This window comes from Poecilia mexicana, unplaced genomic scaffold (assembly GCF_051168715.1).
Source record: "Poecilia mexicana isolate PSO_F unplaced genomic scaffold, ASM5116871v1 scaffold_1, whole genome shotgun sequence".
NCBI lineage: Eukaryota > Metazoa > Chordata > Actinopteri > Cyprinodontiformes > Poeciliidae > Poecilia > Poecilia mexicana.
Window position 1 is genome coordinate 3,384,969 of NW_028263370.1, and position 24,636 is coordinate 3,409,604.

The following is a 24,636-nucleotide window of genomic DNA, read 5'->3' on the forward strand; positions in this document are numbered from 1 at the left end:
GCAAAGCCCATAAAGAGTTTTTTTTAAAGATTATTCAGAAGGGAATAAATAATTTTTGACATGACACATTTAATAAAATAGTTAAAATCGATACTCCCCCTTTTTCACTGCTTTGTTGTATTTTAAAACTCCTTGATTGAAGGAAGATCATTTTGGATCTAAATCTCTGGGAGGTATGAATAACTTTTTGTTTCAGACTGGAACCACACGAGGAAAAGACCTGAAAACGCATCAGACGATGGAGGAAGAATCCAAACTCCTCTTCCTCCCTCCCTCGAACACCATCTCAGCGTCTTGTTCTAGTCGTCTCCTCGGTGACACAAACTAATCCCTCATTATGGGATGTAAGCACCGGCACCCCGAAGCCCTGTTTTCTTTTTTTTTTTTTTGTTCCTTTAAGTTTTCTTTCCTCCCCATATCGGGACACTCCAAACAGAACAGATTACTATAATCTGGGAACACTGGAGCAGACAGATTAGATTAAGCTCATTACACAGGGAAAATGCCACAAGAAAGGGTTAATTCCACCTCAATCCACCTCAGATCATACACACACACACACAAATATATATGTCTATATATATTTATGTATATTTGGTCACCAAAAAAGCTGGTATCATATGTAAAACATAAAATCCCTTAGATTTTCTCCCACATCGTTCAAAAATGATTGCAAATTTCTGTAGTGTTTCTTTTAAGTGCAAATAATTCAGTACGTCCTTCTCCCCCATCATGCCTCTAAATGCTTCCTTCGACATCCGCCTCCCTAGGTAGTTGCAGCCCACGTGGTAAACAGGTCACACAGACAGACAGAGGAAGGAGAGGTTGGTTCATGCAGCTGTCTTGGACACGACGTCGTCACGCCTTAAGGTGCGTTCTGTAGCATCAGTATGCGAGTGTGAATGAGAGAGATAACAGTACTGCAGCCAAGTCTCCACCTCACTGCTCTTTCATCCTGTGCGTTTTCGTTTTAGGGATTCCAGCTGAACGACAGAAACAAAGTATAACTACGTATGTTTGACTCGCAGGCAACAAAGTGGAACGAGTTTTATTCCGCCATTACCTCACTCTCTACCATCTTCATCCTTCCCAGGGCATCCTTTGCAGCTTCCTATGGAAAAAAAAAAAGGAGAATGAAAATGAGAAAAAAATAAAAATAAAAATCTAACTACTCTGACCCGCCCACACTCACCCTGTTGCCTTGGCTGGAGTATTTTTTCACAGACTCAGAAAGTCCTTGGACGAAGCGCAGCAGGACGTGTTCATACTCTGCACATATTGTGAAAACATGAGTAACGAAATTAAAAACAGCGGCATGATTAAACGTTGCAGTCACAACATGCAAACACACGGACATGATGGCAAAACCAGATTTTTGAGCAAGTTCAATAAAAAATAAATGACACAGTGTCTCTCAAATGCATTTGAGCCCTTAAACATTTACAGATTTGTCACACAAACTAATTTTAAGGATTTTTACCATGGTTTCTTCAGTTTTCATCAACTCCAATTTAAGACTTTTTAAGACCAGTATGAATGGAGTTTAAGACTTTTATCTCCACAGAAACATACAAACTTTGTTCAGCCAACTGGCGATAAATTATCACTTACTCATGATAGATGGAAAAAGAAGCTAGCTAGCTAATACACCCATGCTAGGTATGTTAGCAGTCAGTTAGCAATAGCTTCAATTGCCTGGAGTCCCAGAATGCAATGAAGAAGTCTGTGTGAGACTCAAACGATTGCTTGACAGAAAAATCCCGCAAGAAACAAAAACATAGAATATGGAAAATTAAGACAAAATTTAAGACCTGTGGTTAAATTAATGCTAAACTTACTTTTGAAAAATGAATTGAAGACATTTTAAGGCCTTCATTTTAGATTTCATGTGACAGACAAGTACATACATATGTATCCTATGATAGTGAGGTATTAACAACCTTCATATATGGAGCTAAAAAAAGAGATCTGCAAGCTCAGAAAAAAAAAATATTAAAAATGACCCAGAATAAACATATCTTCACTGAGATGCAGTAGTAATAATTCGGACACAGCTCGATCTGAAACTCGGCGTGGGGCGAGTGCAACCTTCGCTCACGTCCCAAATTAGAAAACCTGAAATGAGCGTGAAAGTGACCGAGCACAAGCTTCGACGTACACAGAATTAAATTATGTAAGGCCTAAAGCCGTAAGATGAGTCTGATGCGCATAGAGACGAATGCGTGGAAAAACCTTTGAGCCACGAATCTGAATGTGCACTACCTGTCAGCAGAGCAGGAGAGGCTCGCTCCAGCTGAGCTTTCTGCCAGCGCAGCCTGTGCGTGACCTCTTTGTGTTGATGAATGAGGTCAGATGGGGGATCGCGATGGTTTTTCCGGTAATCTGCAATCTGAAAGACGGCAGTAATGAGCGAGCGAGACCTTGGCTAAACAGATGTCATGCGCACAGGCTTGGATTACACAGACCTTCCTCTCCAGCCGCTCCTTGTCGTAGTTGAGGAGGCTGAAGCTGTGGAGTTTGTACTGCGGAGGAGAGCCGTCGGGGCGACTGCTTCTGCCGCTCGACTCGTGTTTGGGTTTAGGCCGAGGAGACGGGGCCTTACAGGGGCAGAGGGAAAACAGACCCGGCTCATCAACATGGACTGTCCTCAGACGTTACTTGTTGTAAGTCATTTCCGTTTAGAGGTGATCAGTAATGGTTAACTAAGTGGAAATATGGTTGATACAGCCCAGCACATCCAAATAAAGTCAGTTTGTGGATTTAAAAAGAAAACAAAACATTTCTCATATTCTGAACTGGACGCTGAATGTTGCTGTAAACTTTGCTAGACTCAGGTGAGACGCAGACGATTTCTGCAGGAGGGCTTATTGCAGAAATACACCAACTGCTCTGGTTTGATAAACATTAGTCATCTAATTCTCTCATACATCTTCTCTCTGACATCATGGCACTTTGTCTCTTCTCTAAGATATTCGTTCTACCGCCAAACTAAAAAATGTTGGAGCGTGAAGCAAAAGCCTTTGTGTTTTATTGATTCTTACATCAGCTGGTTGGGCGAACTGTTAGCTACTCACTCGCTCCTTTTGCCTCTCTGGAGGAGAAAGCGGCGACACCGGCTCCAGAACGAACCACTTCTCCGTCGCCGGCTGCAGGTCCACTCCTGAGAGAGGCTCTCTGATCTTCACCCTCACCTCCAGCTTCCCACCGGTAGCTTTACGGCCGTCCATCACCTGTCCAGACACACGCGCTTCTCAGAGAGAATCGACGCACATGCTCGTGTGAGCCGAACATTTTTTGATCACTGACGCTTACTTCTATGATCTCTCTGACTTCACAGTGGTTCTCCAGAGCCTCTAGTTTCAGCTGAGCAGTGCCCACTGCTCTGTCCGTCTTGAACAGACCTCTGCAGAAACACAGGGACGAGGAAGTAGATGGCAAAAGATACAACATGCAGCTTCAGAGCTTTCTAGAAACTTCCTGTTGAGGCTGAAGAAGAACTTCTAACTCGTCTCCTACTGAATGTTGAATCAGTTTGCTCTATTTTAGTTCCTTTACATTTCATCACTGCATTGACAGTCAGTCTTTTTATGCGTTAGTCAAGACTAGATTATGTTGTTCATCCTAAAAGACGGGGTTTCTTATGCACGGATGTCGTTTCTGTGAGCAGCTTAGTGATAGAAATCGTAGTTTTTTATGCGACTCAGTTATAAAGAAGCCCATTACAAATGGGAATGTTCTTCAAGAGCAGGATTTGTTGGGCTATAATCGCTTTGTCATGCAGTCCCAAAAAATAGTTAAAAATGGTTCATACTGTCACTTTTATTGTCATCACAACAGTATCACAAAATGTTACGTCCATACCGCCCACCTCTAATCCAACCAGTTGCTCTTAGTGCAGCTGAGATCTGAATTACAGCTTAGATTAGATGCGGCTTCAGCAGCTGAAACAACCCGCTAATCAATATTTGTACTTATTTTGAATATTTACAGTCTTCTGAGTCCCATCAGCCCCTTTTATGTCCTGGAGTCTCTTTGTTTTAGCTTGTTTCTAGTCAGTTTTACTAAAATCATTGCTTTTGGTTTTTTATTCAGTTGTATATATTTTATTGAGTAGTGTATTTTTCCCTGACATTTCGCCGACACTGAGTAGTTTTACCCCTTGTGGACGACTTCAAACTTGATGCCTTTGGACTGAACAACCCGTTTGAATCCTCTGTGGGTTCGGTTAATGTTGAGTCTGAACTGCTCTTTGAACTCTGGACTGCTGCTGTTCTTCACCGTGCCAGTTTTGTCCCTCTGGGCGTCCTCCTACACACACACACACACACACACACACAAACGCACCGTTCAGCACAGACGCGTGCAGCCAACACCGACTCAAAACAACCGGGCGAGAGAAAGACGGAGCCTCACCGAGCTGGGAAAGGGAAATTCGAATTTTACGCTGGCGTCCAGATCATTAGGAGAGACGCCTGTGGAGTCAAGAGTTCGGTGTGAACGGACTCAGATTTACCAGGCTGCAAAGCGCTAAACCTCGAAGACCCGCACGTCCTCCGTACCTGGTGGAGCCGGCAGGTTGATGCCTCGGATGATGTACAGTACCAGGTCACTGGGAGACAGGTTGGAGTTGATCCTGTGTGATGGACAAACAACCAATTAGGATAAAAGCCAAATAATTTTGGCTGTTTTATGAGTCACACAGCTTTTAGCTTCATGTCATGCTGGAACGGAGATGCACTGAGTCACAGTGAGTCACTCTGACTCATCTCCCACACCACTGAGGTAAAGCGGTCCATTTCCAGGACCAAAACATATTTCACTAAATTAAAACCCTGCTTCACTGGAAGAGAAATTAATGACATCAAACCAAATTAAATGGTATATTTCTATTTGTTTTCCGGCACATTTATCTAACTTAACCCATCTGGTTTTAACTCTATGACCATCTCACTGCATAGAAAATGACTTCTCTTTTACATTTCTATAACTAAGGACGACATTTTTGTCTTTGGGAAACTAATCTAAGATGCATTCAACCTCAAGAATCCCAATGATCAATCCGTAAATATAAAAAAGACAAGAGTGAAATCTGACGGGGATGAAACCGATTTACTTTGCAGAGTTGAAGGTTCTCTCCTGGGTGAGGCACTTGGGGACCGGGTGGCCCTTGGCGTGGGCGTTCTTCAGCAGCTCTATGTACTTCACGGTCTCCTCAACCAGCTTCTCAGACCTGAGGGGAGACAGAAAGGAGGCTTTTGCACAAACACTGACGGTGCAAGATATCTCAAGTCAGCAGAGACAGCTGTCAAAGCGCAGTGTGCCAGACCGCGCCAATTGTTACACCCAACAAGAGTGTTGGGCGATTAACGCAAGATGCTTTTCAGAGTGTAAATACGAGGGGAAAAAGGAGAAGTGAAAATATGTTCCTTACTTCAAAGCCTCGCCTACGTTGCCCATGAGCGTGAACTGCTTAGAGAGGCCCAAACATTTCTGTTTCACATCGGGACCAAGAAGAAGAAGAAGAAAATTGTGGGTAAGAAAACATGAGACAGCAAGGGGACGGAAAATATGGAGAAAATGAAAAATAAGTTACAGATTTACAAAAAGATTCACAACCCAATAACATCAAGAGACCGGTGCACACATTTTAAAAGGTGATGTGAAGGAATATTTATACATCAGACAGCTTCTAACCTCGTGTTGCTTTCGTAGGAGATCCATGAGTGCTTGGTACTTTTCACTGGAGCCAGGAGAGGCCCGGGAACGGCCCAGGGAATAATCCTCCTCACTCAAAGGAGCGCTTGGAATCTGATCCGAAGCAGTGAGAAAAATGTGATGAAAGTGTTTAAAAACAGAAACAACAATCTCCAGAAACAGTCGAGTAACAAACATGACAAAAAACAAAACGGCGCTAAATCTGTAGTGTACATTTTGTTTTACCACATGAACCAAAAACAGTTGAATATACTTGAGGGCTGCATTCATTTAAATACATTTTACTTCTTTCTAGTTTCTTGGAGTAGAGCATGTTTGTTTATTCTCAGCAGCAAGAACAGGATACAAGTCACAATTTCCCGTATTAAGCCCAGTTTAATGAATGGGACCAACCAAGTCTGCTTTTGAACAAAAGTTTCTGGACGTCTATGATCACATTTCCTATGAAAACCAAACAAAATGGGTTATTGGAAGACAAATACTTTGTGTTGTGTCTAAGCCTTTCAATTTGGAAAATTTTGTTTGTCTGCCTCTTGTCTGAAAGGCCTCTCACATCAGTAAAAAAAAGAAAAAGAAAATGATCATGCATACATTTACCACTGCACTATCCAAGCTAAAACTTTATTATTTGCAACACGTCATTGAAATCTATTCAAATATTGTTTATGTTTCTCTGTTGGTTTGAAGTGAGGATCCAGTTTGAGGTGATGTCCCGTTGATAATGAGACAAACAGAAACACAATATTCTGGGTAAATCCGTGGAGGGGCTGAGTCAGACAAGTCAATAGGTTATATGAAGAATAGCTGAATAAAACAGTCGGATATGATTTAAAGAAAAAAAAATCACTTGGGATGAAAGGTGTTGGTGTGGAATAATAATATATGACTGGTGGCAACAGAGCTTCCCATCTGGAAACAGATACAGAAAACATAAAAAGGTCTCACTTTCCGCCATCTTGTTTCTACAGGGTGGGCCATAAGTTTCCATATGTAGAAGAATGTAAAATGTATACTTCTTTTATATTTCTGATATCCAAGAAGATGCGTTTGACAAAAGAGAAATGAATTGAAATTATACTGATGGCTGGATCGGGAAGCAGTCGCATGGATGCACGAGACTTTAACAGAAAGAAATGGAGCGAGCATCACACACCACACGGTGGCAAAACTTATTTGCAAGTTTCAGAAAACTGGAAATGTTGCAGATCAAGACGTGCAGAAATAAATTACAAAATCCCAGAAAAATAAAAATAGTTGTCCAACATAAAATGTTTATTTTTTTCTATGTATGGAAACTTATGCCCCACTCTGCATTTTGCATTGAGTGCACCTGCAAGAATTATTAGCAAAAGCCAATATCTTTATAACCTTTGTGATGTCAACAGGAAGGCCAGCCTTTGCAGCCGTAACCATGGGATCCAGTCCTTTGGCGTGCCTGAGGTGCTGCGCTGCTCCAGTCATGTCCTGAAAACGACCAACTATGTGAATACATCCACTGCCGCGCAGCAGACTGCCAAGAACAGGCAACAAAATGTCCACAAACAGCAGAGAAACACCAAACAGGTGGGGGGAAAAAAATAAACAACCTGTAGCTCACCTTCATCTGTTTGGAGCGAAGCGCTGCACGCAAAAAGGCCTGTCGTCTTAGCAACAGGAAGTCTAGCTGCTGCTGGGCTGAAAACGTAGTGAAAAGGTAAATCTGGCTTTTAGATTTATGACACATTTCAGACATGAGCAGCACCCTGCAAAAGCATTCGCACTCCAGGAACCTTTTCACATTTTGTCACGTTACTGGCATTTCCCGTGCTTGAGCAACCAGGAAGTAACATTCATGCCCCTTATTCTGACACCCCTAAAGAAAATCTATCGCAAGCAACTGCCTTCAGAAGTTATCTAATTGACAAACAGAGTGTAATTTAAACTCAGTGTAAATCCAGCTGCTCTAAATAAGTTTGGTTTAAATTAAATCATTCTGTTTCCAAATCATTATGCACTGCCTTTTGAGGTAACTCACATGACATAAATCGATGCTAAAAGCTATTAGAGCTGTAACGATTAATCATGATGAATCTATTACAGAAAAAAAAGTTGTCAATTTAGCAATCGATTAATTATCACATGGAGTATACAGACTAAAAAAAGGCCATTTGCTGAAAAAAAAAAAAACACATTCAGAGCAGTAATGATGCCAAAACTGTACATTTTTAAACTCAAACTTAATTCAAAAATAGTTTATTGAGCCCAAAGGGAAACGAAAAGTTGTTGTAACTCATTTATTAAAGAGGCTGTGGGCAGGAAGGAGCTTCTGCAGCAGTCTGTATCACAACGAATTTGAAGATGCCTCTGACTAAACGCACTGTTTTTCTATGACAGTCTCATGAAGAGGAAGCTCAGAGTTGTCCATAATTTTCTTGACTATTTTCTTTGCACCATCATCTCCAGCATTTCCACTTAAGATTTTAAAAAAACTTTGTCTGTAAATGTGTTTTAACCAAAACTCCTCAAATGGCATAGTTTTAGCTTCACCCTGCTCAAATTCCTTACTGTAATGCTAAGTTCCTTCATTTTTGACAACAAAATGTTCATTTTCTTGTTTAAAAAATGTATTTTGTTTGCTTATTTGCATATTTACATGCATTTCTAATATTGTATAAACAACTTTAAGGAGTTAAATGATAAATCTGTAGAATATGTCATTTTTAAAATCCGACTGATTGAATAAATGATTACCAAGATAATCGTTACGATGTCACAACATGGTAAAATTTCAAGTGTTTCTTTTATTAAGGCACTGCAGGCAGAACATGCAGAGTTTGAACCGACCTTTCGCTCCCAGTTTTGGAGCCGAGGATCCTGCAGGGACTGGGGGAGCCGGAGACTTTGCTTTCTGCACAGGTTGACGCACTGCAGGCTGCAGAAAGGAAACTCATCAGACAAACCAAATACCTCCACAAACCGACGTCTGGCTGATGGTTTAAACTGTGGGCATAGCTTGGAATAGAGAAAAAAAATCTAACTTATTGTACATTAACATGAAAAGCTTCTGTAGCTACTGCTTTGTCATAATAGGTCATTAAGCAACCAAGCAATCCTGCAGTGGGTAGGAAGTGCAGAGCAAGAAACAATACTGGTAAAACAAACAAACAAACAAAAAACTCTCTTTGAAGCCGCAGGAGCTGAAACGGCACCAAATGAAGCTTTTCTTTCTTTAACCTGCAGACAGCTTTCCTGGCTGCGCTGGGATATTTGGGCTATTTTGTGCAGCTCTCCATCTTTTTCATCCCCACCTTGGCAGCCTCTTTCTGTCCATCCTCGTCGTCGTCGTCATCGTCTGCATCGGCATCCCGATTTGCTATTTTCATAGCTGTTTCCAGGACACCTATGAGGTTCTGCTGACTCCCCTCTGAGCCCTGGAGAGGAGGACAGCCTGGAGAAAACACGCACACACACTCAAATAAGCTTAACAAGTCAAAGCTTAACAACTGGAGTCAAAACCTGACACAAAATATCCAGGAAGTTACCAGGAGGCACCGGCAGATCGTTCAGGTTGACAGGTCGGCCTGCGCTGTGAGCTTTGATGGCGTCCTGGTATTGCTGTTAACAGAGAAAAAAAAATCAAACAACAAAACTCTGGGAGGCTCGCTACTGAAAGAAAAAGGGAGGCAATCAAAACAAAAGTGGCTGATGCAGCAAATAACTCAGAATTGCAAAAATTGGTGAGTAAAAAAACAAAACAAAAAGAAAAACTCATCAATACAGCCAAATCTCGGTAGAAGTCATGGAAACCCACTGTGTAGATGGAGACTATGTCCAAGAACACATCCAAAAATAACTTTAAAAACTACACCTGAAGAGAATAAATAATCCAAGCACAGGTTTTACAAACACCATCATATCATGGAGTCATAAAGCAGACACACAGACCCAGCCAGGTAAATCACTTCCTGCTTATATAAGATAGATCTGCATCTCGGTTTTAGTCAGGATCTGTGCTGAAGTCGCTTTAGTCACAAACACAGCAGATTCAGACAAATATTTTCTTGCAGTGAGCTACTAGTCGGGACTTGACAACGCAGCATCTGTCGGTTTCAGGCAGGAATCACACAAAGATTGTTCTGAATCAATAGGCGATCTGAATGTTTTTAATGAAGCGCCGCAGAGGCAAAAGAAAATCTTCTAGCAGAGTCATTCAAAAATAAAAAGCATTGATTGAACTGAAAAATATGTATTTGGCAGAAAAATAAATTCTTCAATCTTCTGTGAAATCCCTGACCTGATGCTGAAAGCAAGCGCCACAGCAGGTCCCCGCTCTTCATTTTATCCCATGTCAAAAATACCACCGGCTTTCAGCAGGTGGTATTTTTTCACACAAACACCTTAGGTTTTACAGAATATGAGGCTGCTCACCATAGCTGTAACATACATAATTAATAAGCAAACAGCCCAAATTATGCCCGAAATATGTGATATTTCATCTAAACCCAGGCAAACTGTGTTAACACAGAGCTGTACCATTTGCCCAGTTGATACAAGAGCAGATCTTCCTCTGCATGTAATTTCAGAAATAAACAGAAGATCAGAAAGGAGTTTGGGAACCCTTTAGGACTCGCAATTAGCTTTGTAAATTTCCCCCAATGTGTCAAAAAAGTTATATTGATAATAAGCTAATTTTGTGAGATGTTTAAACCAAGTGAGCTTTTAAAATGTGATCAGTGTGTGCAGCTCTATTTTCAGCTCCTTTAAGTGAGAAGAAATCAACAAAACCTTGAAGATTTCTAGGAATTCTTCACAGATTTTACTCCATTTTTCTGGTTTACCAGTTTGCCCTTGACTATCGTGTCCTACAATGACACTATAATCTTTCAAGTCAAATATACACCACCAAGATAACACAGGCCATGTAAGGTGATGGATCAATTCTTAGGGAGGGAAAAACTAAATAAATTCCCTTGAAAAAGGCAGCATTGAGGCTACCTTAATAATCCGCTGGTGCATGCGAGCTTTCCGATCGTCTCCTTTGCTCTTGGCTCCCTCTGCTGCCTGCTTGTAAATGTCCATCCTCTGCTTTAGGGCCTCTGCCACGCTGCTGGGAGCAGGAAGGTCTGCAGAATGAAACACAAATACTCCTGGATGCTAAATTTAACATGAGTATGTTGTTTTCACAGCTCCAAAACAACATTTGAGCTACCACTCACTCAGACATTTAACACAGAACCCATGCATGTTTCTAAATATACCTTAAAATTATCATCAACCATGTTCCCTTTATGAAAGGTTTTGCCTTTAATGTTTGTCTGGTTAAGAGAAAAGAGATGATTTTTTTCAAATCTTTTACACTGAGAAAAAAATAGAACAAAATCCTTCATCCTCTGATCAACTCAGAGGACAATAAATAAAAAATAAAACTTTTTAAATGCGCTCAAATCTCAGTGTGAGTTTATACTACAGCAATTTTAGGTAAATTTATTTAAAGATTGCAGATTTTTTCTTAAGAAAATAGTGTTTAAGAGGCACCACTGAGAAAGGAGGATCCTTACTGTTGGTGGCTGTCTGGGTGGGTGCAGGAGCAGCAGGAGCAGCAGCAGGTTTGGTAGCCGTCTGAGGGGGAACAGGTGCACGCTGCTGCTCCACTGCATCTCCTGCAGATAATCAGAACAGTGCAGAAGTACTGGTTACCTTAGTAACAAAAACTTAAAAGTGAAATTAAGTAAATAAAATTAAACGGCCTACCTGCCTACAGTGCTCCTGATTTAGACTTTGTCAGTGCTTATAAAATAACTGATAAATTAACTGATTTGGCTCATATTTACTCAGAATATTGTGGTCAGAATAATATGCAGTTCAATTATACCTGCAACTTATCAAATAATGCTAAATGTTTTCACTAAATCAGACAGCACTGACTCTCAAAGACAAAAAAAAACCCATCAAGCTTGGCTGCAGCATTTAAACATGGTGATAAAAATCAACAATTATAACCAGTAGCTCTGTCTAAATGAAGCCATTAATATAATTCTTATCTGTCTATAAAAACCGTAAAAGATAACGTTTCCTGCACTGGCTCCAGTCTTTAATCCTGAATTCATAACAGAAGAGATATCTGCTCCTGTTGCCTGAGCCTCAACTGAGACATTTGTGGAGTTTCTCTTATTTTACCTGCAGTGCTGCAGACTCACCTGGAGGGGGAGGTAGCGAGCCCAGTTCCACTGGTTCCCCTCGGTCCACGGCCTCCACCAGCGAGTCGAGCTTCTGCAACGATGGAGGACAGAACACCTCGTTGACTCTCCGTCATTTTGAAGCAAACGGACCTACCAGAGCGGCAGCGGCGTTACCTTGGCAGTGACGTAGTGCTGCTTGGCCAGGTTGACGTCACCGCTCTGCTTGGCCTGAATGGCAGCCATCTTGTACTCCCTCTGTCTGGACAGCACTGCCCGTTTCAGCTCTACACGGAGCGAAATTGTGAATACAAGTTAGTTTCCTGTTACGGAGAACTGTAACAGCAAAAACATAAAATATTACCAAGTATTTATAGTCTAGTTTCTAGTGGAAATAGATTAATACACTTGAAATAAATTAAAACTAACTTTTCAGCAAGATAGGAGCTTGTTTGAAGTCCTTAAACGTGGGAAAAATATCTTGTTTTACGTGAAAACATCTCAGAGGAACAAGTTCTTTATCAATATTAAGAAATTATCGACTTAAACCAAGCCTCTATATCTTGCTAAAATGTTACATGTAGGGCAGCACCGAATGATTATTTTAGTTATCAATAGATCTGATTATTTTGACGATTAATCAGATCATAAAATGGCACATTCTACAGGTTTTTAAAGTTTTTTTTAATACAATATCAGAAACATATTTAAAAATGCAAATAAACAATTCAATTCCTTTTGAAATGAGAAAAACATTTCATTGCCCAAGATGCAACGACACGCTTGACCATTTGTAGCAAAAAACACTTATAACATCAACATGTGAAAAGCTCAGTCCTTTCTGCTTTAATTAACATCAGTGTAGTGAAGGTCTGATCTGTTGACTACTTTTTCAATTAATTGATTAATAATTGGATATTAACACATTTTTCCACTGAATTTGAACCAGGTGAAGCTCATATTAAATACAAAACATAAATATTGTTTGTACAGTTTTGGCTTAATTACCAATATGAATGTTGTTCTTTCAGAAAATGACTTTTTTTTTTAAACCTGGATGCTCCAGTTAACAGTTAATCTATTACTAAATGAGTTGACAATTATTTCAACAATCAAATAGTTACTATCAATCTCATACTTTTGAGTTGGTTTGTCTTATCTCAAGCGTAATAAGACATTTGGACCAGAAACTAGACTAACTATACTTAGTAAGACTTGTGAAAGGTGTTCCCAGTTACCTGAGTGCTGGGCGTCAGGTTGACTGGGCGTCAGGGGGGAGATGGCAGGCGTTTCTGGGGTGATGGCAGCAGCTGGTTTTTGGGGAGGGGTCAGATGTCTAGGTTTAGTGTTCAGAGTTTCTGGCGCCGGCTCCCTCAGTGGTCTCTGATTAGAAGGAGGGGAGGGAATCAGCGCGGGCGGTTCTCGTTCCTTTACGGGTTCAGGCTCGGCTGGAGCGTTTGATTTTGCGCCGATGGCAACCGGAGGAGGAATCTCCTCTTCATTGATTGGCTTCCCTTTTTTCACAGACGTCAACATGGACTGCAACGTCTACAATTTAGAGAGGACAGTCATAAACACACAGAGTCGATCTGTATATAAACAGAGAACCTTAATGTCACACATGGGAAATTTTTCCATTTCGTTTTTATCAGTTTACCTTTAACCCTCTGTCATATCTTCGCACTTTACTGGTCTCGCCTGCAGCCTTGGCATTGGCTGTAGCCTTCTGATACATATCAAGGCGCTCCAACAGGCGAGACTCCAACCCTGACGCTCCGCCGGGAGCGCTGGGAGAAGAGACGCTCACTTTAGGAACAGTGGGAGTGACGGCGGGACGCGCTGGAGCAGGAGTGTCCGCCTCGTCATCCTCCAACACTTCGTTTAATTCTGCCTGTGAACAGAGCAAGAACAAGAAATACACAAAGCAACTGAGATAAGAGTTGCATCATTATGGCAAAAGGTAAATGTGGGATACTGAGTACTTCAAAAAGAGCTCAATTATGTGATTTAAGACCTCATTTTTAATGTCTAAAATTGATGAAAAGTGTGTGTGTGTTACCAGCAGGTCTTCATCGTCCAAATCTTCGTCTCCCATGTCCTCGTCGTCCAGATCTTTCATACACAGAGCCGCCATTCGCTCAATTTCAGCCATTGGAACAGGAGCTGAAAAGAAACAATCAGAAACAAACCAAGAAGGGTTTGATGTTGAGTCACTTAAGATGAATCAATGATCAACACTTTAAAGTGAGGTCAGAGTCGTCCTTCTCTTTGATTTTAGCTGATGTTCTGTGGTTTTTCCCTCTGAATTGGACGTTGTTCTCTCCGTACTGATTGAACGAAGAGTTTCTTACCTTTTCATTCTTTAAGAGAAATAAACTGAGTCTTGTTTCCAAAGCTCCCTCTAATCCCTCAGGTTTGTTCATATTTTCCCTGCCATCTTTCAAGTGGTAAAATGCAAGAGAAGAACACTCACATCTTCCATCCCCTTTCTTCCCTTGTGGTCTCCCTCCTTTTCCTCCTCCTCCCACCAAACTGAGGAGCTCCGCCTCCAGGTCCTCGTCGTTTCCATCATCGTCCATCCCTCCGTCCGGGGTAAGGTCGAGAAGAAGCCCCATCTGAGAGCCAGACAGAAGGAGAGCCGCTGAGTTACATGTAAAACTAATATTCTCTACCTCAACAAAACATCATTTTAAGTTCACATTAGACCACTTTAAGCTTTGATCACAGCACAGATTTGATTTCAGTCAGGATCTTGAACAGTTTGAATTCCTGCAGGAACTATTTTCACACTCATCCCCAACAATATCTGATGAGTTATAATATTTTCTCATGGTCCGACAATCAAATGTGTAGCACTAATGGAAAAGCAAGACTTTTTTTTTATAATTAAACCACAACATTACTGTGCCTTCAATAAGCAGTTACACCCTTTAACTTTTCCAAATTTTTCCACAATATAACCACAAACTTCAATAAATGTTATTAGGATTTTATGCAAGAGATAAACATAAAGTATGCTGTATTTTTTAACAATTAAAAATAAATAGTTGCATGTATTTGTTTTTTTAAGCCTGTTTTACTCTCATACTCCAAGATCAAATTGCTGACAACCAGATGACTTCAGAAATTGTCCAATTAGTAATTAGAGTCCGCCTTTGAGTAATTCAATTTAATTTTTAGTTTAGTTCAATTCAGAATATTTATACTGCACCAATTAACAACACATCATTTCAAGTTACTTTACAAAAACGTTATTTCAATTCAATCACACATACAGTCCAACTGAACTGATTTGATAGTTATATAAAACAGTGCATTTAGTTCAGTTTGTCATTCAAATTTGTAAAAGTTTTCTATCCAACGTAAAAGATTCAAGGCGTGGAAGTAGTTTTCTGTAGGATCCACAGCTGTTAGTTCTGGCATCTTGTATTTTACTGATATATATATATATATATATATATATATATATATATATATATATATATATATATATATATATATATATATATATAATTTTTTTTACATTGCTGTTAGGCGTAAACCCCTTTTACTAAATCTACATTTCACACATTTCTGTGGTGTTTGTAGAGCTCCGCCTCAGCTTTTCTTCCACGTTTTGATTTTATTTAATTCCAGTATTCTTTGCCGTCTCTTTAGCCGTTTCATCTCCTTTTAATACTGACTGATTATTTGAACCTTATGAATCAGACACATCATGACTAAAAATACCTCCAAATTCTTGTCAGCTGAAACATTAACGCAGTACTTTTCCACTACATAGTTTTTTCATTTAGTTAACTCCAGGAGATAATTTTAGCACCAGGCACAATTCACAGATTTGGTTATGGGATATGACAGGTATTACCTGTTTGGCTCTGGCTGCCCCTTGACCCCGGGGAGGAGGGTTCCTGCTGCGACTCATGGGCTGTAAACACCTGTGAGAAAAACGAGTTAAGATAATTAAATCCCTTTGTTTGAAATAATGCGGCAAAGAAAATTATCCAAACTGTCACATATCGTATTAGCGTCTCTACTCCTGTTAGCTTCCAGCTAAAAGAAACCTCACAGCTTTTGCTTTTTCTGACTGGCTGTTTTTACCTTCACAGCTCTACTCAATGTTGCTTTGCTCAGCTCGGTCACTCAGATTTAAAACTCCTTCCGTACAACTTTAACCAGGTAAACAAAGAGGGGAACTCCTATGTGTAAGCGCTTAGTTTGAGGTGTCAAAACAAGAACAGTAAGCCGTATAAATGACTTCCTGTATGGCGCTTTACGGCTGGTCGAAAACACGCCCATAGTTGACGTAAAGCAGTGACGTTTGGTCCTGTTAAAGGCACACGCAGCTCAGGTGAGCAGTTTCAGGTTGGTGAAAAAAAAAAGTAAAAAAAAAAAACAAAAAAACATAGTCCTTAACATTAAAAGACTTAATAGAAAATAAGACAAAATTTCGCACGAAATCAACTAATAACTTAATTTAAGACGCCGGTTATGTTCACGACAATTTTTCGCTTAGCTAGCTAGGTGTAATTTGCTTGCTACATGCTCAAATATTTTGTTGAATATTTTTGTTTCGGTGTAAATTGCTTTGTTTACCCTAAAATCATTGTTTGATGGTTAGTAAAGTAAAATTTAAAACTCTTGTTTGCATTGTGTTTTATTCTGTCATATCTTTAAATGAACCTTTTTCTTTCTTTTAGTTGGCAAAAATGACCAAAGGGAAAACAAAGTATAACAGCAACGGTAAAAAAAACAAAAACAAAAAAAACACGTTATTTATTAAAACTTTTTTTTTTTTTTACTTTTTTGTCTTAAAATAATTTCATTTTTATTTTTTATTTTGTATTAAAGCTGTTTATATTCATCGCCCTTCCCTCGAGATTTTTCATATTCACTACACAAAGTTCAATATACTTGAGATATTGTTTTGTAACCTTTCCCTGCTTTAAGCTTCCCCATAGCTTTATACATAACCTGTTCTTTGTGTTTATGATGCTGGTTGTTCTTTAATGTTCTCTAGCAAACCACAAAGGTGGACTCAATTTACCAACAAGACAGGGTTCAAAATTCAGTGCAGTTGTTTGACTTTTATTTAGAGGTAGTAGAGTATCTTTAATTTCGTACTTTCAGTTCCAACCCATCAAATATGTTTTTAACCTCCAGTTAACAATCAGTTACTCTACTAGTTGACGATTATTTCAATAATCGATTAATTGTTTCAGCTTTACTGTCTTTAATTGATTAGGAATGTTTTTGTATGTTTTAAGAGGACATGGCTCCACCCCAGACTCGGTCCCTGAGGTCAAAGAAAAGGACCTGTCCAGCTGATGAATCCTTCCAGGAGGTCCAGGTTGTTCCCCTTCAAAAGGTATTTAGGACTTGAACAGAGCCTATAATGGTATTACATTTAAACAAACTGATATGTCAGACTTTTTCTTTAATTATTAGGACGCAGAAGGAGATATTAAAGAAGCCAATAAGACGCTGCAGCAGACTGAACTCCAAGAAAGTGCAGCAGTCCCAAATATACAGCATGAGGGAGAGGAGCTGTCCAGTCTTTCAAAAGTAGATGAAAACAACTCAGAAGAGGTAGATGCCACAGACATCGCAAATAATGGGAAAGAAGGGACCACTGTCTGTGATCCTAGCCATTGTTTTGAGCTGGACACCGGCTGCGAACAAACTAATGATTCTACCAACGGAAACGAAACAGGATGTAGCAGATCGCCAGGCCAACCCCAGATGTTTGTGCCCGCCGCTGAAGACGACAGAAAACCCAGCTGCGCTGTTTTGGAGAAGCAACTGGAACGCTTCAACTTGAAGAGAAGTCAAGACACCAACGACGATAAGCCCAGCTGCGGCACGGCGGACGTCAAGGAGTCGGCGGCGGGTTTACCGGCCAAGAAGAAGCGAAGGATGGGCATGTGCGGTCTGATGGAGAAGGAACGGAGTCACTTCCTACAGGCACAGCAGCGGGAGGGCGTGGAGAACGGAGCAGGGAGCGCAGGAAAAGCCGCATGTGATGAAACCGCTGAGCCTCTAGGTTCAGAGAACGATGTCTCCCCAAACCATTTACAGTCCACACCTCCTCACGCCTCAGCAGACATCAGAGAGGAGAGGGAGGAAGAGCCTCAACCTGATGATCACCAGTCAGTGCTTTTTACTTTTTAAATTTTCATGATATCATGGAGTGGAGAAATTAGTTTGTATTATGTATGACTTGAAATTATGTTTCTTGAAAATGATCCCAAAATAACAATATGCTATCGCAATAATGTCTGGTACAATTTACTGTTGAGCAAAATTTGTTATTTTGACAGGCCTACCTCAAAAGGCGTTTTACTGCAGTATACTTTCATTTAGGAGTATCAGTGCATAAAAGGAGCTGAATTTAAATAAAAGCCACACTTTTCAGATTTTTATTTGTAAAAGAAATGAGAAAATAAGGTATATTTCTATTCCGAGTAACATACACTCAAGTTTGTGGTTGTAAAGTAACAAAATGCAACAAAAGTACAAAAGGTATAAATACTTTTGCAAGGCCCTTTAAATATGCCTCTTTTATTTTTACCTTTACCTTCAATGCAGAGCTGAAACCGAAGTCCACTGTTCTGTGACCGACATGGACGGAACTGGTACCACAAATAACCCAGGATGCTCAGAGGAAAGAGAGTCTGAGGCTAAAGACGGATCTCTGACTGATCCAGAACAAAATGGCAACACAGAACAAATTCAACTCGCACAGGAAGGGGAAGAGAAACATCTGGAGAACCTGCAGCCACCAGAAGTCAAGGACCACGCCGCTGGAAATGCGACTCTCATGCCTGAAATCCAAACCAAAACAGAGGAAGATTTGTCACCAAGAGAACAAGTGAATTCTCTCCACGCCTTCACTGCAAAGCAGCAGGAGGAAAGCGACGCTGACGCGGCTCAGCCACAGACGTGCGGTGTGAACGGGACGACGGACGAGAGCAAACCGGAGGCGACTGACGGGAATGGTGGCGAAGGAGGAGCTTCCTCTGCAGCGACTCAATCTGCAGAATTAAACTGTGAGGCTTCACTGGCACCCGCTGCCCAAGAGATGAGCAACAGCGTAAGTAGATGTTGACCCTGGAAATTATTACGTCTTGGTCGATTTTATTGGATTTTCTGTCATTTATTAAGAAGGAGTGGATAGTGGAGGATTTGGGAGTTTGGAACAAAAGTATTAAAGCGTTTAGCTCAGGAGCTGATGTAGCATTTACAGGTAAAACCCAACTCTGAATCATTTGTGTTGAGAAAGCGCTAGACTTCGTATTTATTTAAAGCTCCCTGTGTGTGTTTGCACAGTGTGATCCAAATGACGATGATGTTGCTGCTGGTCCCTCTGTCGTCCACACTGAGCGCGCTCCAACCAGGAGCCCGGAGAACTCGTCGGGCTCTGGAGTCGTAGATTACGTGTCGGACTCGCAGCTGAACACCATTGTTCTCATGTAAGAAAAAAAATTAAAGACTATACAGGTGCATGCTGGTTAATTTGACCATAATCAAAAGGTTCATTTTTTCAGCAGTTTAATTTTAAGAGAGAAACCCAAGCATTGATTGATTGCACAAAGAGAGATAAACTTCAAGCATTTGCTTTTTAGTTATTAATGATCATGGTTTGCAGCAAATCGAAACCCAAAATTCACTTTCTCACAAAATAAAATCATAAAACCTATTAAATTCAATTTTAAAACAAAAATGATCTGTAACGTTGTTATCAATAAAAATAAGACTCCTGACTTGATAGTTGGCTAGTAGGCCAGGACAGTCATCCACGGTGGGTTATTGCTAAAGAAACTTAATGTTTATGGAGAGCTGCATGTTAATGGAAAGTTTAGTGAAAGGAAAAAGTGTGTTTTTTTCAGAAGCAAATTCCTTCGTAAGACTTCACAGAAGTGGACAAAAGACTGGAATTTGAATATTTAAATGCTTAATAAGCTTGTAAGTTATAAAATCATGACTTTAATCACCTATTTATGATCCAACCAACATTTTGCTCTCATCTAGTGAGGAAATGAAGGAAGTACCTGATCCATCGGGTCATCTTGAAGATGCCACAGAACTGATCTGTGGACTGATCAGAGAACTCTCCTCTCTGAAGTTAGTAGAAACAATTTCTGCCAAATATTTCATCTACTTTTATGTTTCATCTTACTACGTTTGTCATGTTTTTTTCTCGTCTTAACTCATCTCAGTCTCCTCACTCCTTAGGGAGTGACGTGTATTATCGCCCTTCAGTACTTTGATCTTCTTCGCCTGTGTTTCTACCTTCTGATTGGCTGCAGTAGCTCTGCCAGCTGTAAAACTTGTCTTGTTAAAACTTCAAACTTTGATGTGACTGCTAAGAGAAATTGTTGAGTTTAGGTAATCAGAGAGGCTGTTGCCATCAAGAACATGACAGGTGGCGCTCCTCTGTGTTGTCAGATGATTTATTAAAGAGGGAACTTCACTATTTCCATCCTCTTTACTCTCCACTAGAGATTAAAACCTGTGAATCCTGTTGGTGGATTTCGGCTTAAACTTCAGTGTTGCATTGGTTGCTAGCAAAACGACCAACACTGGAGAGGAGATCATGATCAGCAACCAGGTTCCTTTGGACGTAGATGACTGACAGTCTGTCCTCGTCTCTTCTTCACGTGACAAAGATAAAGTGCAAAGTGTTTATATTTTTTAAGGTTTTCTGCATTACAACCGCAAACCTCCAACGTACTTTTCTATTTTATGTTATAGAACATGTGCGTTTTTACTTTAACATAACTTTGGTTCCGATGGTAAAGGTCGACCTCAGAATGTTCAGAAATGGGTCATAACTATTTGCTTTCATTACCTTGCTTCACATAATGTTGCTGTACATCTCAACCCTTGATGTTAAGATTCTAACAGTGGATCTTTATTTACACATGAAGCTTAAAATTGAGAGCTTAACCCAGTTTTTTCCCTTTTTGTTCCAGCCGAAAGGTGATGGTCGCCCATCGAGAACTGGAGAACCTGCGGCGTAAACCTTCCAGAAGCTCTGTACGTTAAAGACTGCTTTCCAGAAGATTTTGTTCTCATGTTTTTCTTTTGTTGTTCTTAGAGTTCATTGGTAAAGTACAAAAGACGCCACTGAAATATTTCCCTAGTTTTCCACGTTCTTATGAATGTTTGCTTTGGGTATGTTGATCTAGTTCATCCTCAATAAATCTGAGATCCATACAACCAGAATCTGTTCTTAACATAGGAGGATCGATGAGATGTTTAGGCAGGGGTGTCAAACTCCAGTCCTCAAGGAGTTTGAGGGCACTGTCCTGCAGTTTTTAGATGTGGCACAGATACAATAACGCTGGAATAAAATGGCTTAATTACCTCCTTATTGTGTAGATCAGTTCTCCAGAGCCTTGCTAACAACCTAATTATTCTATTTAGGTGGTGCAGCAGAGGCACCTCCAGGACTGGAGTTTGACACCTGTGCTTTTAGGTATTTTAACGTTCCAACAATTTGATCAGTCTCTGACTAAATTGGCCAGTATATCAATTAAAATATCACTCTGAAGGATGATATTTTTGAGTGCTTAGCAAGTGTATTAAAAATAGAAAACCAAGAAATCACATTTTTTAAAATGTAATTAATCACAACCTTTTGCCAGTGATGCTCAAAACTGAACCGTTTCCACTGATCATCCTTGAGATGTTGATAAATGGACTCCACCTGTGGTAAGTTCAGTTGATTGGACTGGCTTAGGAACGGTCCCACAGTTGACAGTGCAGGTCAGAGGTCAGACGCCAGGCCGGAAAGCAGTTAGTCTGTAGATCTCAGAGATGGGATCGTCTAGACCAGGTGTACAAAGTCGGTCCTGGAGGGCCGGCATTCTGGATGTTTTAGTTCTCTCCCTGGTTTAACGCACCTGGATCAAATGATGGCTAACGAGCCATCGGCCATCATGCTTCTAAAGAGAAGCCCCAGGAGGAACATTGACATGTTGAAAAGGTTGCTACTACCACTAGGGAGAGAACTAAAACATGCAGGATGCTGGCCCTCGAGGACCGACTTTGGGGACCCCTGATTAAAACCCTTCTCTCCCGATTGCTCACCCTATTCGCCCAGCTAGCTGAAGATGGGAGAGACAAGCCTATGGTAGGGTTGGACAATATGGGTGAAAAACATACAATAAGTGTTTTCTATCAGTTGATAATTATTGATTTGGTTTTTGTTTTAAATATCTGAAATACTGCCAATGATGTGACCCTTCCTGTTTTATCCAGTTTTCATACATATTCAAAAAGGATGCAAGTACTGCTAATGTTGAAACAAGAGTATTAAATAGCTGTAAATATTTAAACGGTTTTCTATTTTTACGAAGTTTGCAAAAAAAAAAAAAAAAAACTTTTCCAACATTATAATGGGGTATTTATGTGTAGCACTGAGTAAATAGATTAATGCAATTTGGAAAAAGACTAAATGTGGAAGCAGTGAAGCTTTGAAGACTTACCAGATGTACTGTAGAAATCAAACAGCTGCAGCTGATTTAAGAAAATAAAAAGCTCTCAGAGAGAGACCTCTTACATTCAATTTCCACATGCAATCTTTTTGATACAAGATATTTGCCTTACCTTTCACACATTTACCACCATTTTACATTGCTAATCGTAACATACAGGAGGCTTTTTTTTTTACGATCTGCGTTTGTATAGCAATAGGACAGAGAATGTGGAAGATTTGAGATGTGTGTCACTACACTAGCAAGGACAAGAAAACAATGCAATTTTAAGTTTAGCCACTTGTTTAACTGGAACCACAGAAATATTTACAAACTTTACATGAGCTACAGTGGCATAAATGGGAAATATTCAAAATAAAACATGCTCCCAGAATCCAGTACACAGAAGAGAAGGTGCCCCATTAAAAGCTTAAAATGCAGACATGGTCACATTATGCAAACATACTGTAGAAAAAAGATAATATTGGTGAACTGGAAGTTCTCCCAGAGTGCTGATTTCGTTATAGTCCTTCAATGCATTTGCCATCAACCTGGACATGTGTTGACCATGTTCTAAAAGTATTCAAAACAAAAACATTTCCTTTTTTTGTCCTCTCTCCTCCCAAACACAATCTGGTAGTCGTTTTTTTTAAGTTATTGTAGAAAATTCAGAACTGCAAACAGAGCGTTTAAAATAAATAACTCCAAACAGAAAACATGCAAAAAAAAACAAAAAAACACAAAAACAAAGCATGTAAATAAGAATACAAAGCAAGCAACACACAAAAGTAAAAGCCACACCGATGCTGACTTATAAGAATTAAAATGCACACAAAGAGAGAAAAAAAGGAGGAAGCTGCTTTTTTGTTTAGGGTCTCAAGGCCACCTGTTAAATCAGCGTCTGGTCTTGGTGTACACCGAGCTGTAGGAGCTGTCCACTTTGGGACAGAACCGCTTGGTGTGGGCTCTGGCCCCCGTGGCGCCGCATAGTGGACACACGTACTGGCGCAGGTAGGGACATAAAACCTCTCCAGCCTGGTTCTTCAGCCAGTGGGATCCGTAGACCAGCTCGGACTCACCGTTATGCTTGCAGAAGCTGCAAAATTTGGAAGAGGGGCGCGCAGACGGCTCTGGAGCCGGAGCCTTGGAGCGAGTCGCGGTACTCTTGCGGTCCTTGGGGCGACACCTGGAACCAATCGGTGTCTGCAGCGGATCGGCACTGGCTGACTCCTGTGCGAACCCAAACAAATCCTCCGTGGTCAGCATAGCCGCGGTGTTGGACAGCAGGGATTCGCAGGATTCTGCGTTCACGCGTATCGACGATAAAGTTCCGCTGAAATGATCGGGTTGGGAGTGATGCGCATTGAGATCTGGCAGGACTGAATCCCCGGTGCTGTTCCGACGCAAGATCTCTCTGACCGTGTCCGACAGTCCCATATAGTCCCTCCAGGGCTGGAAACCTTTGCTGTTTGACTCCATGAAGCGCGGCAGGTGGTGAAAGAGCCCCAAAATCATGCCATTCATTCTGTCTCCTTCCCTGGGTTTGTTTTCTCGTCTGCCTGGCGATCGAGTTGTTTTTCCCAGAAAGACGCGAAACGACGACAGAAAAGTGCACCTGGGTGCACACAGACACCTGTGATTGCTAATTAGGCACACGAGTCTCCAGGAGTGCCAGCAGCCAATCAGGAGAGCTCAAGCACAACGCGTGCGCCTCTCACTGTCCTCCAATCATAGCATATCCCACATGCTGGCAGATGCTTCTTGCTACGCGTGGACATTTAGAAATTTATACCGTCTACCAGCTTTTCATTTTCAGGATGCGATTGTTATTGGAAACTTTGGCGTTTTGACTGCACTATGTCAGAGTGGCAGAAATGTTCTAAAACTTTACTTTGTTGTTGGATCATTTCAGGTCTTTCTAATGTTTACTGAAGCGCCATAGTTATAGTTTAGTAAGTTTTAATGGCGTTTACAGAGAAATACACCATGTTAGTGAATCGAAACATTTCCAGTGTCAATCTCTTTATTTTAAAAACTGAATACTCGATGTCAACAAAGTGATACGCAAATAGGACACAAAAATAAGCACTGATAGAATTAAGATAAAACCCATCCTTTGTTTTTTTTTTTACTTCCACAGCTCATTCCCATTTCCTGCTGTGAACGTTCCTGCAAAAGTGCTCATTTCTTTTTATGCTTCCATTAAGTATCCACATAAATCTACAAATTACAAATTTTGGGCAAGAAAATTGCTTCCCAGATGCAGTCGTATCTGTATCAGGATGCTG

General features: G+C 40.6%; 3 protein-coding genes across 3 annotated transcripts; 1 reads left to right on the forward strand and 2 right to left on the reverse strand.

Moving 5' to 3' along the window:
* Window positions 1–569: 569 nt before the first annotated feature.
* Window positions 570–16,592, reverse strand: cc2d1a (coiled-coil and C2 domain containing 1A). The gene is made up of 28 exons (XM_014986630.2): window positions 15,969–16,592; window positions 15,736–15,805; window positions 14,344–14,485; window positions 13,930–14,033; window positions 13,528–13,761; window positions 13,109–13,418; window positions 12,048–12,157; window positions 11,892–11,964; window positions 11,253–11,354; window positions 10,690–10,817; window positions 9,237–9,309; window positions 9,003–9,142; window positions 8,539–8,626; window positions 7,313–7,389; window positions 7,084–7,179; window positions 5,695–5,808; window positions 5,432–5,490; window positions 5,114–5,230; window positions 4,560–4,633; window positions 4,414–4,472; window positions 4,157–4,308; window positions 3,313–3,403; window positions 3,075–3,230; window positions 2,466–2,597; window positions 2,263–2,389; window positions 1,193–1,269; window positions 1,064–1,111; window positions 570–983 (listed from the first exon to the last, which is right to left on the reverse strand). Exons 2-28 carry the CDS (start codon window positions 15,790–15,792, stop codon window positions 951–953), a joined length of 2,973 nt encoding a protein of 990 aa, XP_014842116.2. The 5' UTR covers window positions 15,793–15,805; window positions 15,969–16,592; the 3' UTR covers window positions 570–950.
* Window positions 16,593–17,139: 547 nt separating this feature from the next.
* LOC106917564 (uncharacterized) lies at window positions 17,140–21,089 on the forward strand. The gene is made up of 6 exons (XM_014986632.2): window positions 17,140–17,235; window positions 17,316–18,016; window positions 18,456–18,960; window positions 19,197–19,339; window positions 19,899–19,991; window positions 20,843–21,089. Exons 1-6 carry the CDS (start codon window positions 17,140–17,142, stop codon window positions 20,913–20,915), a joined length of 1,611 nt encoding a protein of 536 aa, XP_014842118.2. The 3' UTR covers window positions 20,916–21,089.
* A 1,544-nt stretch (window positions 21,090–22,633) lies between these two features.
* nanos3 (nanos homolog 3) lies at window positions 22,634–24,095 on the reverse strand. Its single transcript, XM_014986629.2, has one exon. The coding sequence runs from the start codon at window positions 23,870–23,872 to the stop codon at window positions 23,243–23,245; it is 630 nt and encodes a 209-aa protein (XP_014842115.1). The 5' UTR covers window positions 23,873–24,095; the 3' UTR covers window positions 22,634–23,242.
* Window positions 24,096–24,636: the final 541 nt, after the last annotated feature.

What these genes read in the sequence shown, in the direction of transcription:
- cc2d1a (XM_014986630.2), bottom strand. Translation starts at nt 15,792, where the DNA reads ATGAGTCGCAGCAGGAACCCTCCTCCCCGGGGTCAAGGGGCAGCCAGA. An exon ending in TCCTACGAAAGCAACACGAG is followed by an intron (nt 5,491 to 5,694) that starts GTTAGAAGCTGT and finishes GATGTGAAACAG; the next exon opens with AAATGTTTGGGCCTCTCTAA. An exon ending in CAGAGAGGCAAAAGGAGCGA is followed by an intron (nt 2,598 to 3,074) that starts GTGAGTAGCTAA and finishes TGCCCCTGTAAG; the next exon opens with GCCCCGTCTCCTCGGCCTAA.
- LOC106917564 (XM_014986632.2), top strand. Translation starts at nt 17,140, where the DNA reads ATGGCTCCACCCCAGACTCGGTCCCTGAGGTCAAAGAAAAGGACCTGT. An exon ending in CCTCAACCTGATGATCACCA is followed by an intron (nt 18,017 to 18,455) that starts GTCAGTGCTTTT and finishes CCTTCAATGCAG; the next exon opens with AGCTGAAACCGAAGTCCACT. An exon ending in CTGAACACCATTGTTCTCAT is followed by an intron (nt 19,340 to 19,898) that starts GTAAGAAAAAAA and finishes GCTCTCATCTAG; the next exon opens with TGAGGAAATGAAGGAAGTAC.
- nanos3 (XM_014986629.2), bottom strand. Translation starts at nt 23,872, where the DNA reads ATGAATGGCATGATTTTGGGGCTCTTTCACCACCTGCCGCGCTTCATG.